The sequence below is a fragment of the Phalacrocorax aristotelis genome, chromosome 3 (assembly GCF_949628215.1).
Source record: "Phalacrocorax aristotelis chromosome 3, bGulAri2.1, whole genome shotgun sequence".
Taxonomy (NCBI): Eukaryota; Metazoa; Chordata; class Aves; order Suliformes; family Phalacrocoracidae; genus Phalacrocorax; species Phalacrocorax aristotelis.
Window position 1 is genome coordinate 58,341,042 of NC_134278.1, and position 12,204 is coordinate 58,353,245.

General features: G+C 36.5%; 1 protein-coding gene across 2 annotated transcripts in view; it reads left to right on the top strand.

Annotated features, from left to right (window-relative positions):
- Positions 1–12,204, top strand: part of NKAIN2 (sodium/potassium transporting ATPase interacting 2) — a 557,051-nt gene that overhangs the window by 285,089 nt on the left and 259,758 nt on the right. For both annotated transcript variants that reach the window (XR_012659647.1, XM_075087553.1), the window contains exon 3: positions 2,222–2,302. Coding sequence is in view for 1 of the 2 variants with exons in the window: in XM_075087553.1 (XP_074943654.1) it covers positions 2,222–2,302 (81 nt within the window). In the remaining variant the exon portion in view is untranslated. The remainder of the gene's footprint in view (positions 1–2,221; positions 2,303–12,204) is intronic.

The window sequence follows — 12,204 nt, forward strand, 5'->3', positions numbered from 1 at the left end:
TTTTGCAAAGTTAGGAAAAAATGCCAAGTTAAGGTTATTGAATCTAAATTAATGTTTCCTTCTCTTGTCCTGGTAGTTATAATGCTCCATGTTGTGTGTGAAAACAGGTGTACCATGAGCAAGCTACAGGAAAATGAATGTTCAATATACTTAATGTCTCAGAGTTAGGTTTAAAAAAAAAAAAAAATAGTGTGTTAAGACCACACATCTGAATTAAGTTCCTATGTTCCAAAGTTTTATGAGCAGCCTACACTCAAAGACTAGGTGTGCATTAGAGAGGCCATGAAGACTCCATCCCTGGAGCTATTCAGACCTCAGCTAGACAAATCCCTGCACAATTTAATCTATGCTGGTCGTGCTTTGAGCAGAGATTGGACCAGGTGACCTCCAGAGGATCCCTCCTGACTTAAATAAATCTGAGCTGTGACCAGATCTATGGACCAGGAAAAGCTATCCTAAAAAGTGTATATAATCTGTATCCTAAAAGTGTATATAATCTGTATGCTTTAAATTACCTAAAATTGCTTTTGTGTAAAGCAACTCAAACCTTTAAAACTGTGTTAGCTTCCATTAGATCAAAACAATAGTAATAGCTAGGCTAGTTGGCAATTGTTTGGTTATCTGTAAAATAAGAAATTGGAACAGGCCTAAATTTTACTCATGTTAGATATAGTCTCGTTTTAGATTTCCTGAGAAAGAACAGAATTATATTATTTTCACAGTATCTAGAAGATTAAGTAGAAAATGGCATGTTGAATGATAGACAATCTGATGCAAAACAGTACTTCCAAGGGAAATGCAAGAAGAATCCTACATAGGTTGTTACTGAATTTAACGAATAAGATTGGCATTCATGACAAAAAATGGTTTGTCATATATTTTTGTAAGGGATGGATAATGTACAGTCTAAAATATTGTCTGCTTATTCAGAAGGTGATATAATACAGAGGTGTGCGGAAAAGATTGTTTCCTGATTTAAATTTAACAAAATTTAATCAGTACAGTTTGGAGAAAAGACAACAGAACAAGAAGAGTAAGTCTGTAAACACTTGAGAGAATTGGACTGGTGATAAAAAAGAAGGAAATAGCCCTCAGCTATCACAGGTAGGGAATAGTGTCAAGTCTCCATCATATTTCACACATATGCAGTGCCATGGGTCTGTGGAATGAAATTAGCAAACATGTAGAATTGAATTGTGAACAACTAGAGGATAGCTACAAGAGCCATTAGAAAAACAGTTGTAGATCCTGAGGTTTATTAGATGATGGAATAATTTGTCAAGGGAAGTTCTCAAGCATGAGCATTAGGTAAGAGTAGCAACAGCAGGTCAAAATTTATTAAACAAGATCCTCCAGTATTAAGGCAGGGAAATGTATTTTCCAGTCCTAGTACATAAGGTCTTATTAATACAAAAAAGCAGCAAAGTAATGGACAGAAAGAGAGAAAACGTACTCCGCTAGTCACATCAGATATGTGAGTAAGTTTGGCAACCACCAATGAACAGATATTGCTTAAGCAAGAATACTTCTCCACAATGTAAAGCAAAACCAAACCAAACCAAAAAAACAAAGAAATTGGCCATTTAAAATATGGTCTACCCCTCAGGGTGTTGAATAATTTTGAACCATGCTTTTGAATGTCACAAAATATGTTGACAGAGGCAGCAGCCATGACTAAATCCCGACATATTTTGTAGAAATACTGCAAAATAGCATATATATACACATAGGTTTAGATTCTTAGGGTTATATGTATCCGTTTAGTTTCTTGACACTAAACCCGAAGTGTTGCAGAATGCAGTGCCTACTTCAGTTAGACTTCATTATTTAGTAAGTTACATTTGAATAACTATTTGAATAAACAGCTGCGTACTTCTCACATTTAATTGATATTACATGCCTCTCTTGATATTGCAGTATTCCCCATCTGAACAATAAGAAGAGATCCAGAGTAGTCTCAAATCCAAATGTCAGATCTATCATCTGTTTTCTCAGACGCAGATTTTCTGGTGTGACTGAGTACTCACTAGGTCACTCTATATTGTGCCTGTGAAAGGGAAGAATTTATTCTTGATTCTCTCTTATATGTAACGTTTTTATTCATATGCGCCGTATTTATAGTCCGGTTTTGTCTTGGATAGAACTAGTGGTCTAATGAACTAAGTTTAACCCAGTTGATAGTGAAATTATTAATGCCCTGTTTCTTTCTTCCTTCCTGCAGTATGCTGTCTGGCTGGTCCTTTGGGTTACATGGAATGTGTTTGTTATCTGCTTCTATTTGGAGGCTGGGGACCTTTCAAAGGTAATTTACCATTGGATACATTTAAGCCATCAGCGTTGTATTAACATGCCCCTGTTGAAAGTTCTGTTTTACTCAACCTTTCAGTGTTATCAGAATGAGGGTAGTGTGATCAAAATTTGGAGTATTCTGGGATTGTTAGAAACTTTTAGTCTAGACAGTGATAAGCATATACCTTCTGATGCCCACAACAATATGGTATATATATTTTAAAAGAAAATTAGCTTTTTTCCCCCTCAGTAATTCTGCAACGCAAATTTCACCTCTATGAGAGACATTAATTAGTGATTTCATGAATACAAAAGATTACCATCTCAAGGGTAAATAAATATGCCTTGTACCATTTAGCTGTTACTTAGCTGGGTTCTTTTCAGGGGTCTTATACCAGACCATAATAATTGTAAAACAAGGTGCCTTTCGTTAAATTAAAATGCAAACTGAGGTGCCAGAATAGATTGCCATTTGGCTACAGCAGTGTTTTCTGACTTCGTGCTTCGGTAGGAATGCTATGATTGAAGACACAGTCAAAATTCATAGGAAAAAAATATTTTCCTAAGAATGACATAGTTATAGGGTTTTATTTACACTGTAAATGATAACATCTGAAGTGGCAGTTGCTAATGGTCTCAAATCAACATCTCAAACCAAAACTCCTACATTCTAACGGGTTCCCAGAAGGCTGGCAATTTGTGGGATAAAAGATTAGCAGCGGTAACAAATTATTTGGTAAATAAGCTTCAGGTAAGTCTAAATATTGCTCGCCATGCTGAATTATGCTCACAGTGGTGCGAACTGACCAGCAATGAAAGTCCCACATGTGAATGAGATCACATTCTCTTCTTGACTCAGATATTTAATTGCTGTTTCTGATTAAAGGGAGTTTGGCTCAACTGTAAATTACAGATGTATTTCTCTGACCCTTTGTGAGTTACTGATAAGTTATGATCCAGAAAGTTAAAAACAATTATAGGAAGAATAAATGGGCAAAAATACTTCCTTACCTATATTTTCTCTCAAATCACCCCCAAAGTACAAAAAATACTAGGGACTGGGCTATTTCATCCCCATGTATTCCGTTTCTTCAGAAGATGTAGACTTCAAAAGAATCAGAATTTCATTTCCTGAGGGTGTAAAGTAATTTTCTGTAGGTAAAACGTTACACTTTCTGGGTTTTATACCTTCAGACGTGCCCAATCTCATTAAAAGCTTGGCAAAAACACAGTAAGTAAAAGAACTTGCATATATTTTTTTTATTTGGTTAAAATGCTTTCTGTATTGCTAAATGAACTAGTGCATACAACAAACCAGGCACCTGTTGTACAATTATACTCAACCCAATCCACCCTTTTTCCACCTGCTTGTTTCAGCCACCTGCATTCCTAAACTCGTAAATGTTGGGATGCTTATCATGTCTGGGGAAGTGTAAGGCGGTGGGAAGGAAGGGAGAAAGGAGAAGCAGCTGTTCAAGCACTGTATTTTAATGGGTATAAAACTGTCTTAAGAACACTAGTGAGTGCTACTTGGAATAAAGGTGGGCCAAACCCAGCGTTTAAACCTGGAATTGATTTTTTCTGAAGTCTACGGCTGCATCTTCTGGAGCATTTCCCAACCAACCATATGGTTCAGGCTTACTTTTGAAAGCAGTTAAAATTTTTATTTTGTCTTATTATTTGTTCCAGTTATATGATCTGCCTTGAAATACCCAGTAGAGTATATTACTTTCAATTTAGTTGGTTTTCAGAGCAACAGCTTTGGTAAAGAGAGGGAGAAAGTAAAAAGTTCCTAGAAAAATGGATTGAAGAAATGGACACAGATTGACTCATTGTCTACAAAAGGTCTGATTCACACATGGGGCATCACTGTCCTCTTACTTATAACTGTGCACGGTAGATCAAAACTTGCCCACATGATCAAATCTTCTGCAAGATCTAGGGCCTAGAAATATATTTCTAATGGAAAAATACCCAACTGTTTGGATGGATGAAATTTATCCTCCCATTCTAGATCCTTTAGAGGCTCCGTTTTACAAAACCAGGTATCTTACAAAAAGGATCATTTTAAGTTTTACATCTCTCAGTCATATTCATACGTATTGCACTGAATATTCCTTATTATTTATATTTTCATCTGGGAATAACTGCAACTTCAAATCTGTAATGATACTCCTGTGTATTTTTTGTTCTGTTGGAACACCACATAGAACCTGGGAAAAAATCTGGGTCTGAATCGTTTCTAAATAGAGAATAAAATATAACCTTTAGGTAAGTACTAGAGGGATGCCTCTGAGGTTGTAAACCGTGAGAGAAGATTCTGCACAGCATGGCTTTAGGAATTGATAGGTTAAAATTACAGCCTAATAACAGTTCAGCTGGGTATAGTTTATTTTTATATATATAATTTATAGCTTTCTACCAAATAAAATAAAAGAAAGGCTTTTTTTTTTTTTCAAAGTTTTGAGAACAGCTTTTATTTTATGTGTACTTGCATCAATTTTTCCATCATCACTTGCTGATAAATGGAGGGGACATATTTCCATTGTTAATATACCTTATTACAAAAGGTTTGCTAGCTTCATCCTTTTTTATTTTAGTTGTGGGGGTGGAGGTCATGACATTGTTACAGCTTCTCCTTATTACACTGAAACAGGCCTGCAAAGACAGAAATTTTTAGAACAATGAGGTAATCATCTCCAAAGAGACTGAGGAGGCTCAAGGATTATTAGTGAACAGCCATGCAAATCTGTTTGCACTGTACGCCATTCCAATCATATATATCTTTTGGAAAATGGCATCACACCATGCATTTTCTGTCCTTGAGGCACACTTGTCATTGCTGAAACTCTTTCACAGCAAGCTGGAATATTTATGGCTTAGAAGGTATGTAGCAAAGAGGAAGTGCAATCACTTGTTAACTTTGTTATGTGGATCTGTGAATGAATGCCTAGAAAACCCACTTCTCAAACTTACTTTTTGGTATTAGTCTCCAATAATATTTAATTAGTCTGTGTGTTGTTTTGCTTGCTGGTGAGTGCCATACTCAGCATAAGTAGGACTTCACGGTTTCAGGAGTGGTAATATTTATTTTGGCCTGTGGCTAGGCAAATGTAGCATATGAAAAACATAACCTCTTCTCTTGAATGAAGCATATCTGAAGTACACTAGTGAAACAAAAAAGAAAAACATAATAGAAAGCATCCCTGAGAAAAATGTAATATTTCAATGATTTAAATATATCAAGAATGAGCACAAGGAACCAGATTCAACTATCTCAGAACAACAACAACAAAAAAAAAAACACCAAACCCCACAAAAAGTTAACAGCCTGTTTAGCATTTTTTACTTTCTCCTTCAGACAAAATTCCCATTTACTTGTATGGGATTCAGCTGTGACCTCTGAATAAAGATGCTCAGTAGAAAGAGTGCTGCAAATACTCATGTAATGAAGAAATGGCACTCTTGCTTAAAGGCACTTAAAAACTTCCCCTAACGATGTCTGAGGATCCCACAAGCAGAATAGAAGCAGAGTAAGAACCAGAACAGAAAGAAGCAGAATAAGAACTATCAAATTCCCATTTTTAGTTTGAAAATGAGTAGTCAATTTTTTTCTGCAAAAAATGAGTAGTCAATTTTTTTCTGCAAAGAATGCCTGGCTGAGGTTGCACGAGTCCCATCACAAGTGTGGGAGCACAGAGATGATGCTGCTGTTGGAGTCAAGGTGGAGGCTGAACTTGGGGTGCTGGATGAAGGAGACCAGCGGGGGTTCAGGGTCCAAAGCAGCCCTTGCTGCAAAGCAGCCCTTGCTGCACATGGTTCCAGCCTCATGCCAGTACTTTTGGTTGTCTTGCATGCGTCCCTACTTGTGAGTCCAGATACAAGAGCTCTCCTCTCAATGCCACCTGGCTGAGCTCTGGTATCACTTTGCTGTAGTCCCTACAATACCATGTGAAGGTATTCAAGAATACACTTTCTGAAAACTCACTTTAACTGTCAAAATTGACTTAGTTTCTGTTTGTGTAGTATTCTTGACATCTTCCTTATTTATACTTAATAACATACAAAGGTTACATTTAATATATTAAATCTTAAGGTTGTACTTATATGTCTTTTGACACAAAAATTAGGTGTTTGAAAGTCAAACACTCCAGTATCAAGAAATGCTAGAATTAAGGTTGCCTGTATAAGCATAATTCAGCTCTCTCTGTACATACATTTTTATATAGCTTTTAATTATGCAGTCACAACTGTATATTTTTCTTTTTCACAATTCTTAATCTCTGTACAGCATGGCCTGTTTTAGAGATGAAACAAGTTTGGGAATTGAGTAAGGTTGTCGTACTGGATCTTACTCCAATATTGTCACAGTCGGAAAAAGCTTAATAAAGGGGCAAGTAAAAAAAAAAAAAAATTGTGCTTTTCTTATCATGTGTGGCCATTACATATTTTGTTTTTTCCTCATTGGCCATTATGTAGTTAATTTCCATACCTGATGCAAGTAAATCCTGTACTTCAACTCTGCTCTGAAAACATGTAGCATAGTACTATGAAAGCTTATGTATAGAACCATGGCATCTAGGAACCCTAAGCACAATGGCGATAGTATGTACGCAGCTCGCCATGTGTAGTTAAAGTGAAATTCCTCATAATTTTAGCACTCATTCTACAGATCTGAGTTGCAAGCTACTGTTCTTTAAAAGAAATGTTGCTATTTACATTCAAATGAGGTTACTTCCTTGCTATATTTTCCTGAGCTACAACAGGAGGAACATGAAAGAATAGGAGAGATTAAAAAAATACACTTATTTAAAATTGAAATTATTAAATGTGGTACAAAGAACTGAATGTATTGTAACTATCAAAATGTAAACTAAAGAAAAAATATGTAATGAGGTTGTTTTCTGTCAGAAGCTTTAAGGGAAATAGAATGTTTCCGAACACATTTTTTCCTACTCATCCCAAATATCTGCAAATATAAGATAACTTAGACCCACAAAATCACAGACTAATTCATGTTGGAAGAGACTTTTCAAGGTCACTTAATCCAGCCTCCAGTCTCAGAGCGGCACCAACTTCAAAGTTAGATCAGGTTGCTCAGAGTTTTAGCCAGTCAAGTTTCAAAAGTCTCCAAGGATGGAAATTTCACAACCTCTCTAGTTCTTAACCATTCTCATTGTGAAAAATTTTCTCCTGTTATGCAGTTGAAATTTCCATTGCTGAAATCTGTGACATTGCCTCTTGTCCTTTTACTGTGTACCTCTGAGAACAGTCACTCTCCATCTTTTCTAACACCCCCTTTAGGCTTTTAACTGAAGTTGAGTACTTCAGCTTTCTTTTTATCCTTTCTGTAGTTGAGTTCCTATTGCCATCTACACATAGCTGTTGCACCTCACTAAGAAAAAAGCTAGTTACCATGTAATAAATAATCAGTTCAATTTTCACAATTCTACATACTTTACTGTGGAAGGAAAATGAAGGGTCTTCACATATATGTAAAAGTATAAAGTATCTTCAGTAAAATATGGAAAGATGAAGGTTATCCTTGTTATCTGGAAGAAGTAATAATGCATTCAAAAATAATTAGAATGCTTTAGTGCAAAGATAATTCAATTTATATCACCATTTAAGTTGCCTGATACTGTTTTTAGGGAAATACTGAAAACGTTCCATATAAACCTTGCATTCAAATAAAATGCTGAAAATATATAACTCTTCTTTCCTGCTGAGGTAAGTATGAATCAGGAAGGTTAAACAGAACTTGGTGAAGACTCCCCAGTAACTAATATGGAGCAGGAGGAAGTCAGTATATTGGCATTGCTGGGGAACGCCCCTGGGGAGAAAGACAATTCTGGGAGTGCAAAGGAACTACTGGAGAAATGGAGAGCTTGCTGCTGATTTATTGTCTGCAAGTATTACCCACTCTGCAGGTGAACTGCAAGTTTGTTTACCACATCATGAAAGCACAGTAATAAAGACAAATATAAGAAATCATGTAAGTGGGGTTCCCCAACTGCCAATGTACACTGTGATTAAAATCAGTGTTTTCATACTCATAGTCATGGTTCATAATAAACTAAGGCCAGAAGGGACATCAGGATATGGCTAGTCCATTCTCCTGCCTACATCCAGGCTCAGCCATCAACCTGGACTATGGGAGAGCATCTGATGTAAAAAGATCTTAAGGAGGAAATAAGCAATTTATAAATCCACCTACAGCTGATGTTCATGCATTAGCAACTTTTCACCACTGGTAAGTCCACTTTTCCCTTGTTGACCTGAGATGTTAGTCCAGGATTAGCCAGATATAGCTGACTTTTAGTTGCTGTAGTGCAGTCCATCCCTTCTCTTTCCCATTGGATGACACTAAGAGGAAGATGAAGAGGCAACAATGGTCATAGTGTACAACGGTTCCCAACAACAGACAAATTAACGTCAGCCCTGCATTGCTGATGGAGATAAGTGGAAAAAGTGGGAGGAAATATGGAGCCCATGTTTCCTCCTACTGTTGCCATTTATCCCCACCATCTTATCCAGCAAAGTTATAAGGATCAACCAGAAACAGACACCTGTTAGTATTTTTCCACTTGAATATCCCAACATTGGCAAGGGCACATCCACCTATGCATCTGACTTTCACATGCTCTGAAGTGGCGTTTATATCCATATGCAAATTAACTGCAATAATGCAAATTACTTCAGGATATGATTTGCATAGCTTGTCACTCATGATGCTTAAAAAACATACTGACTATGAGTGCTGAACTTTTTATGCAGATAACATACTCCGATTTTAAAGGGACATTTTGATACCTAGGTGAGGCTGATGAAAGAAGGAAACAAAAGAAATGAGTCATTCATCTTCAGTGTAACTCAGCTGTAACAAAGCAATGAACTTTGCAACAAGATTGAACTTAACACCAGTTATACATGTTCATTCTACATTCATGTCCATTAGTATAATCATTATACTGCTTTGATTCCATATTTACTAATTATTTTTGTAAGGCAGTGGTCATTAACAGTTAAATGTCAATGTTGCACATACTCTAATAAAACAACCTGCATGATGTTTAATTTTGAACATATTACCTTCCTTGGATATTGCTTTAACAGATGTCCTGTTAAGATAACAGAGAAATTAAATTAGTTTGCAACTCAAAGCATCTGGTTAACTTTGTAGGTAAATGCCTTTGAGCGGTAAATCTGACCAGGGTTTTCAGATAAATAGCTATCAGAATGTTTTAAGTAAATTACTTTATTTTTTCACTTCTATTACTCAGGACAGATTTGACATGCCTGATCATATATCTAACAGACGAAACTTTAAAATAGTGCTGGCAACCAGCAGTGTCAGGTTATTCTGAGGGTAGTTTCATGGGCAGATACTATTAAGCGTGCTTATGGTTTCAGATAATTTAGTTTTGCAGCGATTTTTAAACTTCAAGATCTTTACCAGCTAGAAGATAACTGATTATAAAATTTAAACTGTTTATTACTGCAGACATAGCATATGGTAGAAAACATTTAGATAAAAGTGGAATTTTTAATCTCTTTAATGGTGAAGCAAATTATAATAGCAAATCATTCAAAGTATCAGAAAATATGAATTATGGTTGTATAGATTTTGCTTATTGTACAAAGTTTATCTTTTAAAATTCTGGGTTATATTTTATGTTGAGTTAATGAATAAGCATGCATCTGCATATTAATTTCTATATGCACACTTTTTTCCCATAATCTATAAGAACTATAAATAGCTATGCACTGAATAGAGGAACACGTTAAAATGAGTAAGTGTAGTGACTGATCAGATGATAAGTCCATATGATAATTTACATATGTGTGTACATATTGTATAAATATCATATATGTGTGTACATGTGTATTAAGTCCCTTAGTTATACTGTTAAGATCAATAAGCAAATATTTTAGCATATGCCTTACAACTGCATATATTACACTTACATGGAGGTTTTAGTGTATACCTAAAGGCAAGGCAGTGCCATGGATATTCTGCAAGTCTTTCAAATGCTACAGCCAAGACATTGCAGAAAAAAAACCCAAATATATATTTATGAGTTTATTTTTTAATATTTATTAATTATATTGCAGTACCATCTAGTGGCCCCAATTTGATATTAGGGTGTCATTATACTGTGAGCCCTAGACACACATAATATAAATAGGTGCCGTCCTAAATGGTCCATAGTCTTAGTACATGATGAAACAGAATGAGAAGTGGGAACCAGCAACTAGGAGACTGTAGGGACAGTGCAAACCACTGTTATATCTTCAAAATTCTTCAGAAAATCTGGATTTTCCCAACTCTCTTATCAGGTTTTCTCCATGTTTCTCATCCCTGGGAGGATGGGTAGACAAGTGATGCAAAACCTAGCTTTTGATTGGGTAGCATTTCCTGGTCCCCCTCTGTAAGGAAATCACTTTTGAATACCATAGCGCACCATTGCTACCATCTCACCAATTGTTTAAGGCACTGTGGGAAAAGTTGTTGATTTTGCTAAAAATGAAAACATGAAGATAAATTTATTTCTAGTGGAAGCTGCTCAGAAGATCACAGCTACAAGAATGCACGTTTGCTTTGACAGCTCTTCTGGGGAGTTGTCTATGCCTCTCATAGACAGGACCTTTCCTATGTGTACGTAAATCAGGCTCTGGAATCAGCTATGGACAAGGGCTGAAGGGTTATTTACCATAATTGAAAGCTGGGGAGTCTGCCAGAACACCCGCACATGTTTTGTGAAAATATGAAGACATACGAGAATGTGTTCTGCTTTTTAAAACTCAGTTAAACTTCTCTGTTTCATGGTGTCAGCTTTTTGTTTCATTTTTTTTCTTCTTTTTGAGTACATATGCAATACTCTAAAATATTCTTTAACAGCTTGTTTTTCTAAATGTAGATGCAATGGCTAGAATATACTTTCTCCACATTTACTTTTCCTCTGAATATAAATAAGTAATTGACCTTCTAATTGTAATCCATCAGATAAGCTCCATCTTGTGAACCAGGGGTCTACCAGAAATTTCAAGGCAGCACTAAAGCAATACAGTTTCTGAGGAGCTTCGTATTACTTAGAGTTTCTGAAGGAAACCATTCTTATCCTTATGTCACTGAAAACTATGCCAGTGTAAATCCAGTAGGAATTCTGTATTGCTTTCAGCATCTTTTCACGTATGAATAAGCATTTCTTGAACCTGGGAAAGCAACGTGAGCTGTGAAACACTCTCCTTTTTTGACCCTGTTTAATGTTGTCCCCATCCCATAAAACAGAGTGAGTGCAGCCAACAAGCAGTGCAGTGTCATTTCTACCACACTCCTTTCTCACCACCGCGGGGGTAGCAGCGAGCTCACAAACCGTAAGGCCGTGCACTGAGAACGGCTGCGCTGGCTGATCATCTCCTATAGTTGTTCATCACGTTATAATGCTCTGCGTTTGCAGTTGCCCTTCTGCTGGAGGGACCCACTCCCGGACCCACTCCCATGGCCCTGCCAGAGCACCGGAGCACCTGAACATTCATGACCTGTCTCTGGGCTAAAATACAGAGTGTATCTTAAGCCACTCCTGTCAGCCACATAAAATATGTTATTACACACACACCCAACTTTGCACTGGAGCAGGTGAGTAGCTCCTAGAGAAGACACTAATAAAAGCTAAGGAGGCAGTAATACGTTTACACTCTCACAAATATTTCAAAATTAATATCCGCCCTAGTCACAGAGCCATGCTGTGCTTTCTGCACCCCAAGAGAATTTATGCTCCGAGAAGAATCTCCTTAAACATTTTAACAGATATTTCCAGACACATGGTGCAATGGAACTATTTGCAATACAAAAGAAGTTACATTTTCCTCCTATAAAATCACTACCTCAAAACTGTATAATTAATTTTAAAT